At 37.1% G+C, this 27,390-nt stretch overlaps 1 protein-coding gene across 2 annotated transcripts in view; it reads right to left on the minus strand.

Moving 5' to 3' along the window:
* Positions 1-2,423: 2,423 nt before the first annotated feature.
* Positions 2,424-27,390, minus strand: part of mtus2b (microtubule associated tumor suppressor candidate 2b) — a 59,874-nt gene continuing 34,907 nt past the window's right edge. For both annotated transcript variants that reach the window (XM_051665079.1, XM_051665080.1), the window contains exons 5-14: positions 24,758-24,913; positions 18,937-19,136; positions 10,508-10,574; positions 9,917-10,131; positions 8,152-8,257; positions 6,960-7,033; positions 6,769-6,867; positions 4,389-4,508; positions 3,856-3,953; positions 2,424-2,620 (exon numbers count right to left, since the gene is read on the minus strand). In XM_051665079.1, the coding sequence (XP_051521039.1) occupies positions 2,428-2,620; positions 3,856-3,953; positions 4,389-4,508; positions 6,769-6,867; positions 6,960-7,033; positions 8,152-8,257; positions 9,917-10,131; positions 10,508-10,574; positions 18,937-19,136; positions 24,758-24,913 (1,328 nt within the window). In that variant the 3' untranslated portion in view covers positions 2,424-2,427. The remainder of the gene's footprint in view (positions 2,621-3,855; positions 3,954-4,388; positions 4,509-6,768; positions 6,868-6,959; positions 7,034-8,151; positions 8,258-9,916; positions 10,132-10,507; positions 10,575-18,936; positions 19,137-24,757; positions 24,914-27,390) is intronic.

A 27,390-nucleotide genomic window follows, 5' to 3' on the forward strand; every position in this document is an offset into this window, starting at 1 on the left:
AATAAACATTTTGTAAAATTATTAAATATACCACAATGTAAAAGTTCTGTTGAATACAATCATACTGCCGTATCAGTAGGTGGTGACAGTGAGGAGAAACGTGATGAAAATTAAGAGGAAAAGAAGATGCTAAGCTAATATGCTAACTGGTTAGCTTGTGAGCTAACTGGACAAAACAGAACACAGAAATTTTCGATTTCACAATTTTTATCTTCGGTTTAATAATATGTTATTTGACATATAATTTAAATGTTATTCTTTGTCATATTTACATAGTTTAGACAGCATGAATCATACAGTGATTGCATTGAATTTTAAAAGTTATTTTAGCCAATAGAATGGCTTTGTGATCCAAGGGGGGCATTACTTGGAGTGGGCATGTTGTGTAGTGGGTGTTCCTCATCATCTTGTGGGATACAGACAAATATACTTTGAATTTAAGCCCCTGGACTAAACTGCCCCGTAAAGGAAAAACACAGTAATACATTTTGTACATATTGAGTTATGACTGAAATCGGGTCTCTTAGACTATGATCAGTAATGTGAAAGATAGGTGTGCCTTCACTGTGATCAGATTCAGAGAAAACAGACTGTGAAAATGGCCGTAACTAAAAAATCCATACTAATGCTGTGAGTCCAAGAGCTTTGTGGTTGTAGAAACTAGCTAGCCTATGAGTCTGATCTCATGAAAATTATGTAACTGTGGCGATGTTTTTGCACAGAAGATTGCTGGTGGGTGGCTTTCATTCTAAAAAGGCAAGTGGAGGGAAATTTCCCAAATACAACAGGTGCGTTGTCCTGATAAATCTTTGGAAAGGCTTGAGATCAGAAGCAAAGGTTGGACAACAAGCACCATGAGGTCCTGTTCAAAAGAAAGCATCAGTGCAAGTCCAATAGCCAAATCCATTCAGCACTACACTTTGTACAAAGCAGAAAAAAGTATATTTCAACACTGCCCATGAAACACCATAATGCACAACATTGTGATGGACACAATAAAGTCATACAGTCATAATGGAGCCTAATATTCCTTTTTCACTTAATTCTAATGTAGGGTTGTGTTTGTTCATTTAAGAGATTCACTCAAAAATAAAGATTCTATCATCATTTACTAACTCTCAAGATGTTCCAGACCTGTTTGACTTTCTTTCTTCCATGGAAGAATGAGATCTTAGGCAGAATGTTATGGAGAGCCTCAGTCACTATCCACTTTGATTGCATATTTAATCCATACAATGAAAGTGAATGTTGACTAAGAATAACTCCTTTTGTGTCCCACGGAAGAAAGAAAAATCATACAAGTTTGGGGAAGTAAATAATGATGATGATAATAAGACCTACTGGTTTTTGCATCCGTCTGCACTGTTTTTCAACTATTTTTCTGTGTAAACGTGCTAGACGGATATCTTTGACCGTTGTGCCTCTTCTCTCTGTCTTTTCAGCATGTTTTGTGTAGAAGTGCCACATATTATTTTTGTCAAGTAAAAAAGAACTTCAGTTGTTAAAAATGCATCTTGAGACACTTGTGTTCTGCTCTGTTTGTGGCGCTGCATCTAGCTTTTTCTGCACAAGGACACATTCAGTGTGAATGACCCCTTACTGAGGCGTTGTGAAATCAATGGAGGGAATTCGCTTAGAATGAATTGCGGCCACTTTTACACCATTTATTTGCATGCACAGTCTAGTTGTTTTCCACCTGAATCACTATGGAAATTACTAGTGCAACAAGACAAAAAGATTTCTTTAGTTGAAAATCAGGTAAATTTATACTGTTTTAAAGATTTTTAGATATTTTTTCTGGAAAGTAAGGCAAAATTTATCATTAAAAATATATGCAATACTGTTCAAAAGGCACATAAGATGTTTCACCAAAAAAATTGTCTTAAGATGGTTATTTATATCTTCAACTTTAGTGTGTCAATAGGAAATATACGTTTTAGACTCCCAAACATCCCTTTTGCAAATAGAATAGAATAGAATAGAAGAACAGGGAGCCCTGCAACAGATGGCATGGCCCCCACAGAGCCCCCCACTGAACATCAAGTCAGTTTGGGATTACATGAAATATTGTGCGCTAACAAATACTGTGCTCTAAGGTGCCGCAACTATTAAGTGAAATCTCCCCACTGTATCAAGCCAATCAATATTCAGTAAAAATGGTACAATAAACAGCATCTTCCAATAAATACAGTAACACTGAACAGGAATTGGCCCAAACTGTGCTGAGACATACCACTGGAGGAATGAAACAGAAAATGTTGCGATTATTTTCTCATATATAAGTGGCATGGAAGGGTCTTCTGTTCTGTCCAATGAGAATCCACATGAAGGGAAACATAAGTTACAGATACAGAACAAAAAGTAAATTAATAGTGTTTGAGAAATAGAGTGTGAAAGACAGAGTAAGATAGATAGAGAATCGGGGACTCATCTAGGAAAGGGCTGTACTCGGGAGGGTGACGCGGGACTTGACGATGGCCGATGAAGTGGCGACTGGGTTGGAGACTCACCCGTTTGAAGCCGCCACATGAGCTCTTCATTGGTGCGACTCAGTCGTTTCTTCTCGTTGCTCTCTTTCTCCACGTACACCTGCAGGTTGGCATTTTCCTCCGACAGTTGCCTGGTAGAGTAGAGAAAACAATTGCTTAGCATTCAGCTGTATATGCATTTCCTTGCTCTTTTGAAATCAATGAGTTTGTACTATGAACAACACTTGCTGGTATCCGGTGATTGACCAGTCATAACAGAGGTAATTTACATATAGACGTCTAGAAAACAGTAGCCAATTTAATATGGAAGAGAGACGGAAAATTATCACGTAAAACTAAATTATACAAAACTCTAAGATTAACATTACATGTGGACTTAACTGGGGAAAAAATAAAATGCTACAAAAGTATAGATTATAGTACTTTAAATGTGCCATACAGGTGTGCTGAAATAATATGAGTAGAATCTTAGTGGTTATCTCTGTTAGGTTTGAAAATTTTGTCAATACAGTCGAGGAAGTATTATCCATTTGTAAAGTCTATTTTATTCTTGCGTTATTTGCATAATGTGGTGCTTAATATTTATAATATGTGCCCTCAGTGACTGAAAAACATGATAAGCATTCATTTGTCCTGGTTTTGCTTGACTTCTCAGCAACGTTTGACACAGTGAAACACTAAAATCTCCTCTCCACTCTCAGTGAACTAGGCATCACAGGCTCAGAACCCACATGGTTTATGTCCTACTAACCACACAGAACCTACTAGATATCTTGAAAAAGATCCACTTCATCACCACACCACATATCTAGTGGTGTCCCCCAGGGATCAGTACTCGGTCCACTTTCATTCTCTTTACGCTAAATCACTCAGTCGTCACTCCTCTGGCTTTTCCTTTTCTTTTTCAAACCTTAGCAGCTGATCCAGAATAGCCTAGTCCAACTAATATCCAATCTCACCAAACCCTCGCATGTGACTCCACTGGCTCAGTGTGGAGTCCACTGGCTCAGATGAAGTTCTAAATATTCTAAGTATCTGCTAAATACCTTAAATGTAAATATATAAGGTGAGCCTGTGCAGTATGTTTTTTATGGTCTTGGGTTTCATTCCCAGGGAACACACAAACTGATAAAATGTATACATTGAATGCTGCTTGGGTTGCTTTAGATAACATGTCTTTTTGCAAATTTGCAAATTGTCATGAATGCAAATGAGAGCTCCAGAACTGTGCATAGTTTTGGTTTCAATATGTCATAGCGACACTTAAAGCTTTGTTACAGTTCAGTCTTGCATGAAAGCCTACTTGCAGTAGATGTACTATTATACAGTACTTACAAATCATAAATTAGAAATGTTGTATAAAGACCTGGACATGGCAAGGTTGCGGTCAATCCTGTCCTTGAGGTCTTCATTTTGTTGTTGTAACACCTGAATACGCTCCTCCAACAGAACATTCTTTTGGGCCTGCGCAAATTAAATACGACATACAGCAAATCATGAAATGCTCTATTTAAAGGTGCACTGATAAATTTTCATCATTAAAGATGTTTAACACCTAAGAAAATTAGTAGTACTTCGACTAATGTGTTTAAAATTATATTTTATTTTACACTCGGCAGGTTGACATGTTGAGATCATATGACCAGCAAAAACTACTTTATCTCAGTAACACCCCTATTATCGGACACTTTCTCGCACTGACTAAATTAAACATGGGTGACACATTCGGTAACTGAAAACTTTTGTGTGATATTGCATCCACACTGACAGGTATCAGTATAAGTCCAAGTCTTCAAAACCACTATATCCGCAATAAAAACGAACTAAAAAAAAAAACTAAATGCGCCTTTAAAGCTGCCTTTAATCCGTTATTCTCTTTCACTCTATTTGGTAACTGACCATTTTCTCCAGCTCTGAGATCTTGAGCTCCTGTTCATGAATCTGCTGGTTCTTCATCTCCAGAACCTCTTTCAGACTCTTCAGGTCCTCCTCGATATGCTGATATGGGGCGAGGGCATCCTGTACACAGAAAAATTGGGAGATGCAAACTACTACACATCGAAAATGGAACTTACACAATGAGCTGAACAAATAGAGACTGTGATGAACAGTATATCACCTTTTAAAGGGGTCATGTCCTGAGGAATACAATTTTTACTTGATATTTTGACATATAAGAGGTCTTTCTACTATAAAAACATACTGTAAATTTCAGAACTCAAAACTTAATCCCCAGAGCAATTAAAGCATTTATTGAAACTAAGCTGCAAAAATGCCTTGTTCTCTACTTCCACGACAACCCTACGCCAATTGGGGTACATTAATTCATGACCACCTCTACAGCTCAAAAACATTAACGTCTACTTGGCCCCGCCCACTGGTGCTTCAGTTTGTAAACACAGAGAGAAGGACAAACAAAGCCTACTTTGGCCTAACTATTCCTAACACCAAAGGGGACCCATCTGGAATATTTTCAATGATTTTTATATTTAAACATGCACAGACGGACGTCTTTGACCACTTGATACATACGTATCTCAGCCGCTTTTAAAAGATGTGGTGTCAAGTTACAACTCTGAAGAGAAGAAACCACTCTCTGTCATTCAGCTGCTGCCTCTTGCTGTTTTGAGCACAGACGCGTCATGGACGCGTACTTTCACCATTTGCGACATTTTTAATTGTTGGTGTATGTAAACATGCACTGGATGGAAGTCTTTGACCATTTAATTGCATTTCCGGTGATGTGCACTTCAGTGCAGGATGATACTGGAAAATGGATGTGTCTTCAGCGTATTTCAGCGTGGATTGCATGTTTTTTCGGCACATATCAATGTGGATTGCTCGTGAACAGTCAAAAAACAATTCATGTTTAGCAAAGGAACTGTTATTGAAGGATGGGGCAGTTAAAACACTTGGACCCAATCAAAAACTTAAGTAAAACATTTCATTCATGAATATTTCAAATATCATGACTGTTTGATAGTTTTTGGTGCTGATATACTGACGCAACGGCTTGAGGCTGTCTACACAAGGCACGTTGACACAAACTTTCTAAACCGTTTATTTGTGTTGTTGGCAGTAGTAGCGCAAAATGGTACGGGACATCTGTTTACTGTCAGCGCAACACGACGTGCTGCAATGGACGCATCCATGGTAGACAGCATCATTGATTATAATGGGTTCTATTGCTTTTGACGTGACTCTCACATCCATTTACACTGAAGTTTTAAGGAGGTGCTTATGTCAAAAACTAGTGTTTCAGAGAGAGGGCCAGAGACAGGGTGGGAAATTATCATATATTACTAAATTCTGACTGTTTTAATGCAAAAACACATTACTAACATTATCAGTGGACATCAGGGAAGATAATAAAACTATTAAAAAAAGAGCATTTCATGACCCCTTTAAGAAAGTATTATGAACAAGCAGACATTTAAAAGGCTGTATCATTCACTTTTTTCCCTGAAGTCCACTTATAAAGATAGTCAAAGTTCCTTGCACCAAAATTATTCATAATTTAGTTATATAATTTACATGATCGATTTTCACCCTCTTTTTGACCCTTAAAATTAAACAGGCTGTTTTGCTACTGCATTTTAGACACTTACTGTACCTTTAAAACATCTTAATAAATGTTATATGTAAACATACATGGGTGTTTTTTTCAACTATGGGCGCTTATGTCCCAGGGGTTGATTTTTTTTGTTGTTTTTTTTTTTTTTTTTTTTTAACTAACAGAAGTAAACTTTTTTCTTTTAGCCATATGAAGGTCACATTAAAACTGACTTGAAAACTTCCCATGCGTTCATCATTTATTTTTGCTAGTTTATTTAGTTTTTTGCATTTTATTCATGGATTTTTTTGTTAACCCTTGTCCCAGACCCAGACTTTCAACCTTAAAATCTAAAAATTAATCATAAAATAATATTAAAGGGATAGTTTTCCCAAAATTGAACATTTTGTCATCATTTATTCACCCATCGTTATTCCAAACCTGCATGACTTTCTTCCATGGAAAAAACTTAATAATTTGGGTAAATTATCCCTTTAAGTATATAGTGATATCATAATGGAAATTTCTGATTGTGACATTTTTGCAGCTTATTTTCTGTAAAAAGTCTGGCAGAACTGGATAGGGAGCGTTTGAAAGTTAGAGTATGTTTAAATAGTACATTAAAGTCTTTTATTTCAAAAGAGCAAGGGAAATCCTGTTTTCTTTAGTATGACCCCTTTAATCTCACCAACCAAACACCAATTGAGCTGACAGCAGGAACTGTACCACAATCTGCTCATCTGTGCTTCTGCGTAGAGCTTCTTCAAAACGTTTAGCCCGGTCTCGCAGAGTGCGGTTCTGAAATGTCAGAGTGTCCACCTGATCCTGAACACAGCACACAAACACACACATTCACCAGCTGCCATACAGAGATAGGGCGAAATTGTGGATTTTTGGGCTCAAAAGTGACAACAAACCTGCAGTGAGAGTCTGAGCTTCTCAAATTCCTCCTCCATGGATTTCTTCTGCTGCTCATGTGCCATCTTCAAATCTATCAAAACAACAATCACGTTAGTATGAACACAAAGATGAAGAACCAACAAGCAGATTGGATTGAGTTGAATGAATCTCACAAGAGCAATCAAGAACATTTCGGGGTCATACGTCTTTCACCCAAAATCAAAAGAAGGAAATAATTTCCATTGTGATGTCATTTCATGACAGTTAAGCACATTCAATCGGCAATTCTCATTACCGCAATGTAAAAAAAATTAATTCTCATTACTGCATTTCAACGGTATTATTTAAATTATATTTCTACATCATGGTAGTTTTTGTTGTACTGCATTTAATTTATGTTGATTTAAACGAGTTCTAAACGAAAGTTTGGTGGGAGCTTGTCAAGTTAGTCCTGCCAATCACAATGCAAGCACATATAAGCAGCTGCTTTACTCACTCGTAACAATTCTTCCAGCTTTCCTCAACCACCCCAACTCCTCCTCAATTTTTCTTATCATTATTAATATTAACTTAAATTAATTAGTCCAGGAGGGAACTTCCAGCTCGAGCCGATCTTCAGACTCGAGCCCCTCCTTTACGGACAGCAAGCCAAATATGTGTACCCTAACAATCTGTTTACCTTCCCTACTTCAAGGACTAGTTGGAGGACTACTTGGACATGCAAACTCTTGTAATAAAAATAAATGAATAAAAAAGAATAATGGGAAATTAAAGAGGACTCAAAACTTCAGAATGCATTTCCGTTTGCAAATTTGGAGGAAAAATGTGCTTAAAGGGATAGTTCACACAATGAAAAATGTGAATTCTGTCATCATTTACTCATCCTCATGTGTTGGTGACTAAGGTTGTCATTCTGCCTAACATCTCCTTTTGTGTTCCTCGGAAGGCTTAATTTTCTTTATGCAAAATAGTTTCTTATTTGTTGTCTCAATAGGTTCACCCTATTATTTTATTTCTTTTTTGGCTTTCTGGCACATTTTTAGGCAATGGAAAGTTTGCATGCATCACATTATGTTAAGTGTTTATTGATGGTTCATACTTTCATTTAATGTAATGCTCAACAAACAGCTAGTTTATGTTGGCCATCAATTACCATTTAATAAAGTTAATAAAATAAAGCTGTAGGAATTGTCTGAAAGCAGGACTCACTCTTGATGGTTCTGGTATGTTCTTCCTGTAGAGTGGCCAGAGTGCCACTGTGAGTCGCTTCCATCTCCATCAGGGCTGTCTCATGATTCTCACTCATCTCCTCAATCTAACATCAAACAACAGCTGTCAGATTATCAGAGTTTGTCTTACACTGTGAATTTCCAGAAACAAAGTCTTTCAAGAAACAAAACACTGAGAAAAACTGATTAACTAAACATCCGGACCCACTTTATATTAGGTGTCTTTAACTACTATGTACTTAACCATTTGATACAATGTACTTATTATGTACATACATGTTGTTGCATTTTAATTACATTTAAAGTACTTGCATTTAATTACATTTGTACTTACAATGTTAACTTTACCCCTAACCCAACCCTTACCCCAAAACCTAACTCTAACCTCTTATCCTAACCCTAACTCTACTCTTACTCCTAAACCTATCCGTACCTCAACCTCAGTAGCAGCAAATGTGGGCATTTTGCAGAACAACATGTAGTTACACAGTAAATAACTAGTCTTGTATGTATTTAATGTTAGTACATAGTGGTTAAGGCCACCTAATATAAAATGTGACCAAACCTCCTATAGTAATGTTTGCACCAGACACAAGTCCAAGCCAAAGTAGAGTGTGCGTGGCCCTTTTTACACTTGGTATTAAAGGAAAAGTTCACCCAAAAAGTGATAATTCTCTCAACATTTACACACCCTTATGCCATCCCAGATGTAAATAACTTTCTTTCTTCTGCTGAAAGCAAAGACAGATTTTAAGAAAAATATTTCAGCTCTGTTGGTCCATTCAATGCAAGTGAATAGTGGCTTGAACTTTGAAACTCTAAAAAGCACATGAAGGCAGCATAAAAGTAATCCATATGACTCCAGTGGTTTAATCCATGTCTTCTGAAGTGATATGATAGGTTTGGGGGAGAAACAAATCAATCAATCCTTTTTTTTTACTATAAATCTCCACTTTGACCAGCCCTTGTATGCGCATTCACGAGAGGACCGAGTTTGTCTTCTTCTTCTGTTTTTGCTATTCTTATTCCTTGTGCATATCACCACCTACTGGGCAGGCCGGAGAAAGAAATAAAAGGTAGGGATACAGGGAATGAAAAGAATACATAAATCATATTTGCACAAAAGCCCAGTAGGTAATTAATTTACAGTTATAATTATATTTATTTATCACACATTATACATTTGCACATATACAGTGAAATTCTTTTTTTCACATATCCCAGCTAAGCTGGGGTCAGAGTGCAGGGTCAGCCATGATATGGCACCCCTGGAGCAGATAGGGTCAAGGGCCTTGCTCAAGGGCCCAACAGTGGCATCTTGGCGGTGCTGGGGCTTGAACCCCCGACCTTCTGATCAGTAAAACACAAGAGGAAGAATGTGACATTTTAAATATTTAAATATTGATCTGTTTCTCACCCACACCTATCATATCACTTTTGAAGACATGGATTTAACCACTGGAGTCATATGGATTACTTTTATGCTGCCCTTATGTGCTTTTTTGCAGTTTCTGGCCACCATTCACTTGCATTGTATGGACCTAAAAAGCTGCGATATTCTTCAAAAAATATTTTTTTGTTTTCTGCAGAAGAAAGAACATCTGGGATGGCATGATGATGAGTAAATGATGAGAGAAGTTTCATTTTTTGGGTGAACTATCCCTTTAAATTAATAATAAGGTCCAAAAAGATTATCCCTTGATAATCCCAGTGTCTTCACACCCTGTCACTGTCTCTTCTCTGACCTGTTCCTGGTGCTGGGAGCGGAGCTGCTCCAGGTGGTTGCGCTGCTGTTGCTGGAGTCGCTGTATCTCAGAGTGTTGCTCCTCTACCAGTCTCTCCTGCAGAGCCTTGAGCTCCTTCTGTTGCTGCTCTTTGAGTCCTCTCAGCTCCCGCTCAAAATTCTGCTCCAGCTGGACCTTCTCACCCTGCAGACGCTCCCACCGCTGAACACTGACCACTAAAGAGAGAGAGAGAGATGGCAGAAATAAAAACAATTTTACATTGCTATGCAGTTGCTACGTTGTTTTGAGTGGTTTTTAGTATGTTACTCTGTGGTTGTTGGGGTGTTACTGTTTATATGCCTAATATTAATTATGAGCAATATGAATAGTGGCACTTGCTTTTGCAAACACAACTAATAAGAAAAATTTCATTTAGATTTACTATGTATGGAGGTTCACAAATACAGTATATGTAATCTGAGAAGGTCTACATAGCTATTTTTTATTTTGTGAGTGCTTGACCTCATGCTACCATTTCTGAGTATGCTGAGTGGGAACACACGGGATGACTGTTACATGTTTTAGTGTTTCTTAACTGTGTCAGAGACTTACCCACTTCATCCCTGATCCTGGCTAACTGCAGGGATAACTCCCTCTCCTTCACAGCTCCACTCTCGCTCTTAAACACACACACACACACAGAGAGACATAAATGTGTTATGAATTTATTTCACAAATGTATAGGGGAAAATCTGTAGAACTATGTGAAATTAATTTAAAGGAATATTCCAGGCTCAATACAAGTTAAGCTCAATCGACAGCATTTGTAGCACAATGTTAACTGCCACAAAAATACATTTTGACTCGTCCATCCTTTTCTTTAAAAAAAAAAGAAAATCGAAGTTACAGTGAGGCACTTACAATAAAAAGTGAACATCACCAATTTGTGGAGGGTTTAAAGGCAGAAATATGAAGCTTATAATTTTAGGGTTTTAGGGTTTGTTCACTTTTTACACTTTAAATAAAATATACCAGCTAAAATACCAAAATACCAAAAAACAAAACAAAACAAAAAGCAATATCACTATATCTCTGCAGCACACATAATTAAGCAATAAGGGATTAGAGGCTGTTTTACATTGTGAGTAAGTCACAGCTAAAGGGTTGTTTGGCATGACATGCACAATATAGCACTGCCTCAAGTGCATTATTGCTTTAATAAAACCATTTTTTAAAACCACATAATAAAAATATTTAGGAAGCACACTTTCGGTAAAACTTTATTTTAACATTCAAATTATTTTAACATTCAAAATACTTCAGCTAAAATAAATAGTCCCTGATATGGCAAAACATTGCTATGCAACAAAAATAACACAGTAAAATGATGAACAGGTATTTTGCATCACAGATATACAGTATTATTTTGTATTTTATAAAGGTTGTAACGCTGTATCGACTAATCAGCATCCAGGACCGGAACTATTATTGTTGTATTGTTAAATTACATGTTTCTTAACTTTAGCATGTGATACTCTCAAAAAAGCAAGCTCCATACAACCTAAATGACACATCTTGATCTACACAAGTTAAAGTACAACTGGAATATCTCCATCAGTTCTAAAAACACACATCTACACCACAGTGACATAATTAAACACATTTATAACCACATGTTTAGACAGCATTGTGATGACTGTAAAACAAAGAGATGGCTGTGAAGTGATTAATATTGTTTTTAAAGAGATAGTTCACCCAAAAATGAAAATTCTCTCATCATTTACTCACCCTCATGCCATCCCAGATGTGTATGACTTACTTTCTTCTGCAGAACAGGAAACAAAGATTTTTAGAAAAATATCTCAGCTCTGTAGGTCCTTACAATGCAAGTAAATGGTGGCCAGAACTTTGAAGGTCCAAAAAGCAGATAAAAGCAGCATAATAAGACTCCAGTTGTTAAATCCATGTCTTCAGAAGCAATATGATAGATGTGGGTGAGAAACAGGTCAATATTTATATAGTTTACTATTAATCTCCACTTTCACATTCTTCTTTTGTTTTTGGAGATTCACATTCTTCGTGCATATCACCACCTACTGGGCAGGAGGAGAATTTATAGTAAAAAAGGACTTAAATATTTATCTGTTTATCACACACACCTATCATATCACTTTTGAAGATATAGATTTTACCACTGGAGTCGAATGGATTACTTTTATGCTGCTTTTATCTGCTTTTTGGACCTTCAAAGTTCTGGCCACCATTCATGCATTGTATGGACCTACAGAGCTGAGATATTCTTCTAAAAATCTTCATTTTTGTTCAGCAGAAGAAAGAAAGTTATACACATCTGGGATGGCATGAGGGTGAGTAAATTATGAGAGAATTTGTATTTTTGGGTGAACTATCCCTTTAGGCACTACAGCATGAGTCAGCATTTTACAATAGCAGCATTTTATGCTACACTGGTTCAGCTTCAAATGGCACAGATTTGACTGCACCATCTGTTGACCAAAAACACCTATTACAGGTACAGATATTACCCTTATGAGAACATACTGTGGCAGTACCATGGTACAGTGATGGTATCAGATGGTAATACTGTGGTATGCTAATATTTACCATGGTATTTACATGCAACAAGGTACTTCAAAGAATACTATGGTGCTACCATGGTACCATGTCCAAATAAACATGATAGTACAATAGTACTTTCTTGTTAGTTTGTCCACTGAAATATTCCTAATAAATAATAACATCTGATCAATGTTTAATAAAATGTAATTAAAAAGTTAACAAAAATGATACAAAAGGCTCACAATATCTGCTTTACCTCTGATTCATTGCTTAAATAGATGCTGCTAGATTAACTTATTTTCCCTTCTTATTTTTCAACATCTCCTCTCTGTAAACAAATGGCAGGGTCAAGACCCCATGACCTAATCAATGCCCTGACCTAATCAAGTCCCTTTAACAGCTCTCACCCAATCGGATTTTCCTCCAGAACGCAACATATCTCGCAGATCCCTGGGGAGTCTTTTCATGAATACAAATCCTTGTTCCTCACCACGGTAACCTGCTTTCATTTCCTGATATGGAAGGTCTATATTAGTGAGAACAGGATGGTCTCAAGGACTCTGTCCCCACCTATGAAACACAAAATAAATCTGATGGGTGTAACACTGTTACACCTCAACACACCAACAGCAATGAACATGCTTCATTGAATCACCAACATATCAAACATGGAATTTCTTACTAGTGAAGCTTGTTAAGACAAGCATCACTAAGTATTAAGTATTAAGCTAAGTATTACACTTTGCTGCATATCTCATCCCACACCATTTGTGCCTCAGACATTTAAGCAATCAAATTAGGACAATATAAAAAAAAAAAAAAGACTTGAAGCAGGGACCCCAGCCATATTATACAGATTATTCAGGAGGTTTTTACTTGGGGCAGTAGTTATTTAGCAACCTGCAATGCCCTGGTAACCACCCATAACACCCTAGCAACCACCTAGCAACCATCCAGAACAACCAAGCCACCTACACAGCAATGTGCCAACAACCACTCAGAACACTTTAGAAACCACCTAGCAATTACCCAGAACACTCTAGCGACCACATAGCATCATGCTAACAACCACTCAGAACACTTTAGAAACCCCACAGCAACACCCTGGTACCCACCCTGAACACCTCAGCTGCCACATAGCAACATGCCGACAACCTCTCAGATCACTTAGCAACTGCAAAGCAATTCCCTGACAACCACCCAGAACACCCTAGCGACCACATAGAAACTTACTAACAACCACTCAGAACACTTTAGCAAACACATAGCAATGCCCTGGCAACCACCCAGAACACCTTAGCAACCACCTAGCAACCACCCAGAGCAGCATGATAACAACCACTCATATCATTTAGCAATCATGCAAAGCAGTGCCCTGAAAACCATCTAGCAATACCCTAGCTACCATCCAGAACACCCTGGCAACCATCTTGCAACCCCCTAGCTACCACCCAGAACACACTAGCAACCACATAGAAACTTGCTAACAACCACTCAGAACACTTTAGCAACTGCATAGCAATGCCCTGGCAACCACCTAGCAACCATCCAGAACAGCCTAGCAACTACCTAGAAACAACATCGAAAACCACCTAAAACACCCTAGCAACCATATAGCTACAGGCTAACAACTACTCAGAACACTTTAGCAACTGCATAGCAACGCCCTGGTAACCAACTTGGAACACCCTAGCTTCCAACTAGCAACACCATGGCTACCAACCAGAACACCCTGGCAACCACCTTGCAACACCCTAGCTACCATCCAGAGCACCCTAGCAACCACATAGCCACAAGCTAACAACCACTCAGAGCACTTTAGCAACTGCATAGCAACGCCCTGGTAACCACCTTGAAACACCCTAACTACCACCTAGTAACACCATGGCTACCATCCAGAACACCCTGGCAACCACCTTGCAACACCCTAGCTACCATCCAGAGCACCCTAGCAACCACATAGCCACAAGCTAACAACCACTCAGAGCACTTTAGCAACTGCATAGCAACGCCCTGGAAACGACCTAGCAACCATCCAGAATAGCCTAGCAACCACCTAGCAACACCTTGCCAACCACCCAGAACACCCTTGTTTTGCAGAGGCAAGCAGAGCAAAAATGTAGTTTAACGTCTTTAATGCTTTCAACCCACTACTTCATATTTCATATCATATGCAATCAATGCAAATATACAGTATGTATATAAATTATTTATAAAATCATATGCATATTATTTTGTACATAAAATATATAAAAATGTATATACAAAATAATAAGAGCCCAATAAAAATCAGTACATCACAATTATATCATAACATCAGATCAGGTGTCAACGGTCAGGGTGGGGTGTCTTCCCTCGCCCAGAAAGCATGTCTCCTGATAATCTAATCACAAACTTCATAAAAGATGACTGCAGGATAAGATATACAAGGTTTGATTCAAAAAGCACCACATATTCTACTTAAGCAATTAAATCAGAGGAGGAAAGTAGCTTAATACGCTCTCACACACGCACATGTGCTATTCCTGAGCTGCAACTGCTTTACCGTAGTATCCGAACAGCAGGTATGATGGAGATGCAGAGAGAGATTACAGCAACACTGGCCCATGCTAGGGCTAAACGTAGCTTCATAAAAAGCCTGTAGGGGGAATACCATATGTACACCACACTGAGAGGGATAGAAATGAGAAAAGACGGTGGGGGGGAGGGAGGGGGGGGGTTGCAAGACAGAGAGACAGGCGGAGTGGGGATAAAGAACGAGTGTTGCATAAAAAGAGTAAATGTCCTTACCTCACTCTGAATTGAGTGTCATAGCCTGACTTCAGCAACAATGAGTACCGGCACAGTGAGTCTGCAATTCTACAGACAATTCTTAAGACCACCCCCCAAGCTTCTCTCTCTCTCTCTCTCTCTCTCTCTCTCTCTCACACACACACACACACACACCCACACTAAAGGATGTTGGCAGGAGGAGGGGTGGATGATGAAGAGAGAGAAGATGATCAATAAACTAAATAACATGCATGCATGCATTGTCTGATACAAGTGTCCACTGGGAATGGACACACATTTTCATGCAAAGCATGCTATCGGGTCAGGATAAGATTACAGCCAAAACAGGACTTAAATAATTCTTCCTATAGTAGTAATAGTGTGAAATAGATATATGTTTTTTTCCTGATAGTTGCCTGTAAGAAACACCCAATTGTTATATAACTATCCTATATAGTAGAGTAGAGCAGCCAAAGGTTTCCTGTGTGTTTCTTTATGAAATTTGATATCTCTTAAAAGATTACATATTGATCAGATTTACTTGGTAATTTATTTAATCTGACTCTAGTAAAATAAGTTCTCTAATTTAGACTGAGATTCCAATTAAAGATCATCATAATTTTGGATGTGACATTAATTTAGACGTTTGTTCCACCTCTATATCCTGTTTAACCCCTTAATCTCTGCAGACCCGCCGGTCCATGGGCGTGGCCCAGAGTGTGTAATAATAACTGTTCCTGGATAAGTCCCTGGATACAAAAATAGTAATATTTGGTACCATTTTTTGCTATAACATAACAGTTTGAAAGATTATCAAAATAATCACGCTGTGAAATATGATCTGTCTAAGACAACAAAAACAAGAGTCTCATGTCTGCTCTGATCACTGCTTCTGTAAACCCCAAGTAGCTTCAAACTCTATATCAACTGTTAACTTCGGCAGTTTTCTTCAAAATAAGCAATTTTTTACTTGTTTGTGAACTTGCTTGGGTAAATAATCAAATTTTATGTCTCAGATGTCCAGGACAAAATATGTTGTATTTTCCACAGGTAAAAACTGCAAAATATGTTCTCTAATATCTATATTATTAGAGATGTCCCAATACCATTTTTTTGAGAACAAGTACGAGTACCGATACTTCCTTTTTCGGTACTCGCTGATACCTGTTTCTCTTGTTTTTTTGTTGTTGTTTTTTTTCAACAGTTTATTTAAATTTCATTATCAAAATTGTGTCTAAATAAATAAATAAAAACTTTAATCAAATGAAAATAGAACAATTAATATAACATAATATTCTATTATTTTTATCAAATGAAGTGCTTTTATACAGAACCTCACAGCACAATCCAAAATACAACATGAATTATTTTTTGTCAAATAAAGTGCTGCATAACAGAGCATCACAGATGTGAGATATTGCTTAAATATAATACAATTACTATTGATTTATTAGTATTATTAAATGTAGAAGTATTACAGTGAATATTACATAACTATACAGTATTGATACAATACTTTTTTCCATTTAAATTGAGCTTTAATTTTGGCAGAAGCTTTGGAGTGAACCCATTTTTGTTTCTGTGTGTTTTTAACGGTAGCTTCTCAATCCGGAAAAGCCGGTCACTACATGACTCAACAGGATTATTAAACCGCAAAAAGCTGCTATTTAATTTAATAAATATGTAGTCTGTATGTGCCTCGCACTACAAAGTGAATTAGCACTCTGTTCGCTGTCATCTGCAACAAACAGAGCGTGCGATGCTCATGAAGGGTGTTTTTTGTGTATGAGACAAGGAGCTATAAAAGGTATGAGAAACCGGCATCAGCTCAACACCGGCTCCACACATTCACAAGCACTCACATTTGAAGCGTGCAGCACATGCAAACTATACTGTATATTTATATAATTAAATCAGAGCCTTTGTTGTTTAATAATCACACTAGGACACAACGTGATTTTAATTTGTGTGCTGAATGTTTACAGAATGACATTCGTACGTCAGATGGTATCGGTTTTTGGTATCGGAGCATTTTTATGAGCACGAGTGCAAGAACATGAGCACCGTATTTGACCGGATTCTGATACCAGTATCGGTTTCAGTACATCCCAAGATATTATACATTTTATACATAAATATTATACATCATCGCAAAGCTAAGGGTCTCAGCTTACCAACTACATCTAGATAAAGGTTGATTAAGGTACCGTATTTTACAGAATATAAACCACGTTTTTTTTTTCTCATAATCTGAAAGGTCCTGGGACTAATAGTCCAAAGCGACTTATATACATAATTTATACGTAATTAATGTCGGCCATTCAAATGCACACACACTAAACACAAGCAGATGAAAATATTAGTTAAAGAGAAGATAGTAGTGATTTAAAGTTGCCAGTTCAGAGTATTTTGCCTTTAAAATGTACTTTATGCAACCATCTTAAATATTCTGTACCATCAACATTATTGTTCTTACAAACTCTAGACCAATGTCGAAAGCTCACATGCCCACGAAATGACGTTTCATCACTTAGTAAAACATTCAGTCAGTGAATCAGATAGTTAATGCCGAGCAATTTTTGCTAATCAGAAATATCCAGAGATAGACACCATTAATGAATGAATAGAATACAACCGGCATATTGTTTATTTGTATACAGTATAGAGTTACAACGCATAGAGATGTGTATTTGCTGAGGTAATCTTCATAACGAAGCACGTATGATGTTAAGCATCTGAAGGGAAGGTGGGACTCGGGCTGCTGCTCCCAGGTCCCAGTGCCGATCTTTCCGTGCGACTTAAACAAAGAGGTGACTTATCTGCGTTTTTTTATCTCTGAACAACGCGAGTTTGACCAGGTGCGACTTACATTCAGATGCGACTATATTTTTTAGAAAATACGGTAGGTTAAGGCTTCTATTCCACTCATAGGCCAAGATATTCAACAAAACATTGGGAAAGGTGCATGGGATCACAAAATAAACTAAATGCCCATGGACGAGCACATGTCGAGTGCTCAGCTGCGTTAGAGCGCCCCCTGCATTTCAGATCTGTATATTGTGATGAAAAGTAATAGGGGAAAAAAAATTCTAGTACTTGCTGCCATTCATCACCATATATAGGACATACATCAACACTGGAAAGAAAATTACATTCATCAAAGCATTTCATGGGGTTTTTAAGAAGTCTCATTTAAGAATCGTCCAATGACATAAACGTTTAAAAATGAACTGGAAATTAAAACAGAGAAAATGACACTAAAATGCAGCACTGTGCACATAAAATACTGTAAAACCTGACACATTACATTGTTAATGGTTGTTATTGGCTTTATATAGTAACAGTCTGTCCAAACAGACAGCCCTTTAACCACACTTGATGACCAGAGAGGAAGTTAGTGCTTTGTGCGTAAGTAGAAGTGAATGATTGCAAGACGAAGAGAATTAAGATCAAACTGCACTAACAGCCATTTGTGGCATTTCTCTTGCCACATAGAGGTCTTTACCCAAGAAAAACACTTTGTAGGAAGAACTGCTGTAGCTTTAGGGATGGGAGCACGTTCCTATCTTTTTGGACATATACACACAACTTTTGGTGATCTACAATCACACAAAACTGAAGATTACTTCAATTCATAATCATTAAGCTACCAGAACTTTAGCATTGGTGCTGGTGTTATATTAGTTTGTTACCTTCTGGCAGAAGTGTTGAGTGGTAATGGTGAACACATAGAGGCATCGTGAGGCCTTCCTGAGCTCGGCCTGTAGGGTGATCAGCTGCCTGGCCTGATCTTCACACCTCTCTTTCAGTCTCTTTACCATCAGACGCTCCCGTTCGGGGTCCACACCCTCCACACACCCACCCAGACGGGCCACACATGACTTCTGACGCACTAGGAAATATATATTTAAAAAAAAATTTTTTTAAATCAATCAAGAGTTTTCCTTTGGGATTTCTAACAAATTCAATAATTTCTGACCAAATCAAAACCCAGAAGGCAGATATAATTATATCTGTATTCCTCTTAAATGATTGACTGCTATATAAGGACTGCAAGATTACAGAATGTGTTATAATAAGAGCATGAGGTAAAACATTGAGCAGTAACTGCTGACTTGCTCATCCCATGAACACACACTTACAAATAACAACTGATGAGTCAGCACATGAACACTACAGGGAGATGAGTCAGAATAACAATAATCCAGGATATACATGTACTACATTACCATATACATAATGTAGATATATAATATATTCATATACATTATTTTAAAGCAATATGTCACAAGAGACTGTGCATTTGATATATTTTACCACAGTTAAAGGGATAGTTCACCCAAAAATGAAAAATCGCTTATCATTTACTCACCCTCATGCCATCCCAAATGTGTTTGACTTTCTTTCTTCTGTTGAACACAAACAAAGATTTTTAGAAAAATGTCTTAGCTTGGTTGGTCCATACAATGCAAGTGAATGGTAGCCAGAACCGTGAAGGTCCAAAAAGCACACAAGGGCAGCATAAAGGTAATTCACACGACTCCAGTGGTTTAATCATGTCTTCAGAAGTGACATGAAAAGTGTGGATGAGAAACAGATCAATATTTAAGTGCTTTTTTTTTTTTTACTTTTTTTTTGCATATCGCCACCTACTGGCCAGGGAGGAGAATTTAGAGTAAAAAGGACTTAAATATTGATCTGTTTCTCACCCACACTTATATTGCTTCTGAAGATGGATTAAACCACCAGAGTCGTATGGATTACTTTTATGCTGCATTTATATGCTTTTTGGATCTTCAAAGTTCTGGCCGCCATTAACTTGAATTGTATGGACAAACAGAGCTGAAATATTCTTCTAAAAATCTCAGTTTGGGTTTGCAGAAGAAAGAAAGTCATACACATCTGGGATGCCATGAGGGTGAGTAAATGATGAGAGAATTTTCATTTTGGGGTGAACTATTCCTTTAAATGGTGTTAGCTAATTGATGCTTTTAGAAAATGGTGATAACAGCAAAATGATAAAACACCAATGTTCAATAAATAATTATATGTATTAATAATAATCTTAATATATTATTTTTTCATCAGGTAATATAGTTCATAACCCGAACTGTAGGTGATACTGAATGCAAACATGGTACAATAATATAGAATTCCATTGTTTTGCAGTCACAGGTGAGTGTATATCAAAAGCTCGAAATGTGATTCAGCCAATCAGATTTCAGAGTCGAATGTCTATCAGTTTTATATGTTTATATTATGCATAATCTTTTACTGACCAACTTTCTTTTTTTCTCTTTTGTGTGTGTGTTTGTGTATTTTGTGTAAAAAAATAAAAAAAAAATAAAAAAAATAAATAAAAATGTATTACTTTCATTTCTAAATCCTAAATCCGTCAATATATCTACCCATCAATTACTCGGCGGTTTCCTAATGGAAGTCTTTAGTCTTCACAGCGTTGCTATGACAACCACGAGCAGCTTCTTCTCGGTTAATGAGGAATGGAAAATGAAAGTGGGAGGGGCAGAGATTGCCGGGGCAGAAGAAAAAGACATCACACACACACACACACACACACACACACACACACACACACACACACACACACACACACACACACACAGGAGACACTCTCAGGGGGACTTAGTCTTTGGAGAGACCACTGCAAACCTCTTTGGAGATGACAAAATGGGACATGTGATTTCTCTATCCTTTTGAATATAAAAGGGAAAGTGTATACCTTGGGTCCTGTGACTGGTCGCTGTTCATTTTGGTAACACTATCTATGAAGCCCATTTTTGAAATGCATTGTAAAGGCATTATAAATGCATTATAATGCATTTGTAATATCTCATAATATGCCTTATAATATGTTATAACTTTTCATCAATAACTGTAACCACAATTATAATACATTATAATGCTTACCTATTCACAATTATATCTTAGTGTATAATACCTTATAGCATGAACAACATCAAATTTGATCTACAGAAGTTATAATGCATTATATATATTAGGTATGCTTTAAGTAAAGTGACAAAGGTAATGTCGTCTCATAGAAATCCGTAAGATATTTTAAGTGGTGATAAGAAATTAAAAATCAGGCTTGTAAAATGGAAGTTATAAAAAAATACACAGAATAAAAAAAAAGAAACATTTAATGTAAAAATAAAAATAAAATACAAAGTAAATTATCAGTAAAAACAAAACCCTTTGTTACTTATACAGAACACACCCAAGAATGAAAAATAAAATCGATTCTGTACTTGACTGCATTCAATAAACTCTATTGTTTGTGCTTCTTATTTGAAGACACAACTACAAAACTAATTGTAACTGTAGTTACAATTATTTATGAGAAGTTATAACATAAGGTGTATTATGAGATATTATGAATGCATTATAATGCCTTTACAATGCATTATAAATATGGGCTTCATACTGTGATTTCTTTGAAGTCATTCACCATTTTTAATCTCCCTTTTGCCTTGTTCATTTCAAAGGTCCTGCTGTGTGTACAATCATCCATGTAGTTTCTCAATTAATTTTGCCATAAAAGAATTAATGAAAAAATTAGCTAATGCTTTTTAAAATAGTTTAAGATGAAGTATAGTGCATCACACCGCCGGACATGGCAACTACTCAATTACTGATTATATATGTACATATGAATACATAGCCTACAATGAAGTTGATAACAGACGTGCACAAAGACACATTCAAATTGTATCAAATAATCATTGTAATCCAAAAGCTCACAGCTGAAAAAGGTAAAGTAAATGCTAGAGTAAAAGTTGTCCACTAGCTGGAGCCGTCGGCCCACTTATTATTGTTTTCTTCTTACCTTTTGACTGCAGTGTCAAGTCTGTTATCAAAACTAATGCAATGCATAAATTCTGCCACTAGAGGGCTCTCCAAGAATATTTTAATAAATCAACTCTGTGCTTCATACTGGAGAACACAATGTTTCAAATGGTCCGACTTAACATAATAGACTTGTCTTCACATTATTTAAATATTTGCTGACTGGCCCTAACTTGATTAAGCTGTCTTGCAGAGCACTGTTTCTTTCAACACTGTGTATAACTGAAATTAATGGCGACTGACCACATTTGGTGAGGCCAAGAATTGATTTAGCCCACAGTTATTAGATTTGCTCATTCCATTCTGGCAGTATGAGAAAAAATATAAGTCTCTGTCTACAACCATCAAAAGGCCCGCAAATTACAACTCCTCTTTCTTAGAGAGTGCATTTACATACAAACCAATTCGCTGAGAAGTACCAAATGTCAGCTTATTCAAAACATGAGACTTGAAATCAGCGAACTATTCTCTGCTTTGTCATGTCCAAACAGACATGCGCAGAACACGTGCACATTGGACAAGCCGGTAAGAACGCTGCAACGCAAAATCATGATAAAGCCACCGATATATATATATATATATATATATATATATATATATATATATATATATATATATATATATACACACACAGTATAACTGGATCACTCACGCAATGGTAAACTGCCAGCAGGAGGTGAAGCCACCGGAAGTGTTCGAGCGGCCATCTTAGTAGGCCCAAATTCTCAAAGAATGTCAGTGACTGACAGGTGAAAACACCCCCGTTTCACTGTCTCCGACCTGCGGATACGACAGTTGCATTTCGCCCTCTAGTGACAATCATGTTTAATGTTTAATTAGCTTGTTATGGATAATATTCGTTACGAGGGAGAAGATATACGCTGATCGCGATGTCAGAGCATTCACCTGCCCCGGTGTTCAGTCTATCAGTGCAGCACAACAATCACCAAAGGAAGTGGGAAACTTGTCCACAATCTTTAAAGTAGGAAAAGCTGTAATATCTGCTTGTTTAGAGTGAAAGCATGTCCTTACCCCCGAATGGGACTTTAAAAAAGTCAAACCGGGGGAGGGGGGTCTGGGTAGCTCAGCGAGTACTGACGCTGACTACCACCCCTGGATTCACAAGTTCGAATCCAAGGCATGCTGAGGGACTCCAGCCAGGTCTCCTAAGCAAACAAATTGGCCTGGTTGCTAGGAAGGGTAGAGTCACATGGGGTAACTTCCTTGTGGTCGCGATTAGTGGTTCTCGCTCTCAATGGGGCGTGTGGTAAGTTGTGCATGGATCGCAGAGAGTAGCATGAGCCTCCACATGCTGTAAGTCTCCGCGGTATCATGCACAGCGAGCCACGTGATAAGATGCGTGGATTGACTGTCTCAGAAGCGGAGGCAACTGAGACTTGTCCTCCGCCACCCGGATTGAGGTGAGTAACCGCACCACCACGAGGACCTAGTAAGTAGTGGGAATTGGGCATTCCAAAATTAAGGAGTAAAGGGGATAAAAATAAAAAATAAAAAAAAAAGTCAAACCAGGATTTCTAAATCGCCTTAAATGCCCGGAATTTCCTTGTTTTCATAGTGATGTGCTCTCTGTAGTCATACATGGATACACGCCATAAATACGTGTTTGTTTGCCATTTAAATCTAGCGTATCAGTTTAATTTGCTTTGTGTGTCTCCCTGAGGCGCTGTGCGTGAGGGAGAGAAAGCGCGTGCTCTTATTCAAGTGACTGTGAGAAAAAGGCACTTTTTGATGATAATAACATAAAACAAGTAACTCTGAACAAACACTTCGATGATCACAATAAATAAGTCTGAAAATGTCTGTTTGTATCGTACCTCAGTTTCAGTGAACTTGTTTACATTCAGCTGATCTGTTCGCCGATGAAGTTTGTTAGAGGTAGATACTGTTTGATATACAGTAGATACACATAACTCGCTCTGGCTTTCAAGAAACAGAAAAATTCTGGTCTTTAATAAATAATTACATGTGTAGGAAGTTTGCGTTGTATGGATGTACATGCAGATATCAGATAGAAAATCGGTGATTGAATGACTAATGTTTACTTATTGAAATGAGATGATTTCCTATTAAGTCAATATACTTAATGTCATAGTGACAACAGCATGCTCCGTTCAGTGACACACCTCTCCACACAGGGTCATGTGACTGCTTACATCACACAATATTGGCCAGGTTACATTTGCATAACAGCAAACACATATTTTCCATGCTACTGCAGAGACAACATCATCTAAACATGTTATACACTTTTTCCAGACTAAGGGTAACAGGCTATATAATAAAGAGAGGAAAACATATTATTCTCATTACCATACTGTGGAAAAGTCATGATAAGTTACTTAAATGGTGAAGTATTTATACAACATGATAGTATTTGTTGTACTGCATTTTATGCAGATTTTAAAAGGATTGTGTCCATACAGGATAATCATTACTGTATTAGTGTAACATTCATACTGTATGTTCATATGTAATTACATAATGTTGATAAGTACATTTATTGCTTCAATGTCAGATGTATCAGGCAAATAAACATGTACTAATTAGACAAATAAGCATGTGCTCATCATATTAAAGCGTTGCGACAAAGTAAAATGATAATGAGCTGCCGGTGGCATCACTTACCCACAGGTGAGCCGCGAGGGGGTGGGAGCAGAGAGCGGCGGGTGGGGGCACTGGGGGGTGGGGGGCTGCCGCGGTGAAGACTTCTTACACTGCTGCTCTTGGTGAGGGGGAGAGGGGAGCGAGAGAAGAGGGTCTCCTCACTGCCACTGTTTGGACCTGTGGAAAAGAGAACAAGAAGCTTGTGCTGCGTTTGAAGAAAAATATTCTTTATTTGCTGTTCTGTACTTACACTTCTGCTCTAGTTTTGTACTCATTATGTTGCTATATGCATCTGGTAATCATTAAGTTCCTTGGTATATATCAAAGTGCAATGGTCTTACCATTGTAATAACACCACAGTACCACCACGGTACTGTCATAATACTTTTATGGTCATTTATAGCATCTCAATAGCATCCTTAAAGGGATAGTTCACCCAAAAATGAAGATTCTCTCATCAATTACTCACCCTAATGCCATCCCAGATGTGTTTGTTTATACAGCTGCCTTGCAGACTAATTGTTTTACCACATAATTTTTGCGATTGTTTGGTGCCATTAGAGTAAAAAAAAAAAAAAAAATCACACTTCACGTTTAAGTTTTTCTATATTACACAATAAAAATAACAGCATGAGCAATACACTCAAGACAAATTTGAAAAATATGTGTGTACACTCAGGGTCAAACATGTCCCACAACATTAAATCACAGACGATTTTTCAGATAAATGATTCTGTCTATCAGCAGGAGATGAAGACAATGGCTGCAAATGGCATGAGGTGGGTGGTCTGGTCAGCACATGCCAGAGAGAGGCACTGATACACACAACAGCATCACGTTCATTATTTATGATGCACCATTAAAGTGTTGGAGAGGATTCACTGTCTGAGGTGAATTACGTCTCAGTAACGCACAACAAAGGAAAACCTTTTTATGTGTAAGCACACTCTGTTTTTTTCTTACTTTTATCCTAATTTATGTGATTTTTCAATTTACAATTTACTATGCTATTGCATTTAAGTAGCCTGACCTCTGATATAAAGATCAAGAGGATAATATCTGAGGTTTATTTTATAGATAAAATCTCACACCGATCAAGAAGAAAACTATATATAATTTGCATTAACAGCTCTATTCCCAACTAAACATTAACCCTCAGAGACCAAATCAATGATATTGATGATATATTTTTTTTCCTATTTGAAATTGTTTTAGAAAGAAACAAAAATTTTTGTGACAAGGGCTGGGTTTTGATTCAGATTTCCAGATTCAAGCTCATAATTCGATTTGATTCCGTTTTTGATTCGAGATCATTTCATATAGGTATATTTCTGTTACAATGTCCATTTTACTTACATATGAAAGAAATTATCTCTCAGTTAATGCTCTTAATTATAAAGGGATATTCTAACCTTCTAGGTACAATTTGAAAATATTAATTTTACAAATTATTAGTGCTGTCAGTTGATTACATTTTTTATCACAATTAATCACATAAGATTAATGTGATTCATCGCAAATTTTGAAATTGCTGAAATTTGACACTATATATATATATTCCTGTCAAAATGCATGTAACAATATAATGCTTTATTAACATTTTCCAAACAAAGCCTTCCACAGTATAAAGATAGAAATGCACTAAAATAGCACCAATTCAAGTAACATTAAACATTTCCCAAAGTCTAAGTGGGAGCTTGACTAATTAAAAGAACTAGTCTTCCAATATGTTGCAATTTCATTGCAATGGACATTAAATCTCTTAAACTTTCATCCTCCACAATATTAATCTGCTGGTAGAATGTGACTATCTGCTTTGCTACAGCAATTGTGAAGCTGTGTTCATGATTCACGTCAAAGCGTCAACGCCAGCGTCAAGCGGCACTTTGAACTCCACATGAAAAGCGCTTGCAGACAAAAACGTCTCATTCTGCATTTTGGTGATAGTTGACTTGATGTGCTTTTGTGGTATTTAAAATGTGTCTACATAGGCTGAAAAATACTGGGCTTGTTTTGTTCATCAAATACTGATAAGAGCTTTTTTTCCCCATCACTTTATCACTGACACGAAAGCGCTGTTGTGGTTGTATATTGTGTGCGTCAATGTAATGACTCTGCGCAGACACATAACAAAGGTTCCATCCTTCCAACAAGTGTTTATGGTGGTTTATGCTGTATTAATCATGATTAAGAAAAATTACACATTAAACTTTTTTTAAATAATCGCATGTGTTAACGTGTTAATTCTGCCAGCTCTGCAAATTATATTTTTATCATTAGTTTTTCATTATATTGTTCAAATTTTAACTTTTGAAAAATGTTCAAACTCTGTCAATTCCATCAATAAATATCTTGAAATTGCATATATCATGTTGCGTATATATTTTGATACATTTTTATTGATAACTTGTATAATTTGTATTATTTACTAGTATTTACAATGATAAATCGAAAAAAGCTAAATCGTTACTGTCTCTTTAAGACTACCAGCGTCAGCCAGTGAGCGCAAATAATGAGAGAAGACGTGCATGGTTTCTGTATTCACCCATGTGTGATTAGAATGAAATGTTTCTTTCTGTGTTGTTTTTAATTAACAATTGACTGTAAACAACAGAAAGGGTATTAAAAGAGACATTATTCAATGACATGTGGAT

Source organism: Myxocyprinus asiaticus, chromosome 31 (assembly GCF_019703515.2).
Source record: "Myxocyprinus asiaticus isolate MX2 ecotype Aquarium Trade chromosome 31, UBuf_Myxa_2, whole genome shotgun sequence".
Classification (NCBI taxonomy): Eukaryota; Metazoa; Chordata; class Actinopteri; order Cypriniformes; family Catostomidae; genus Myxocyprinus; species Myxocyprinus asiaticus.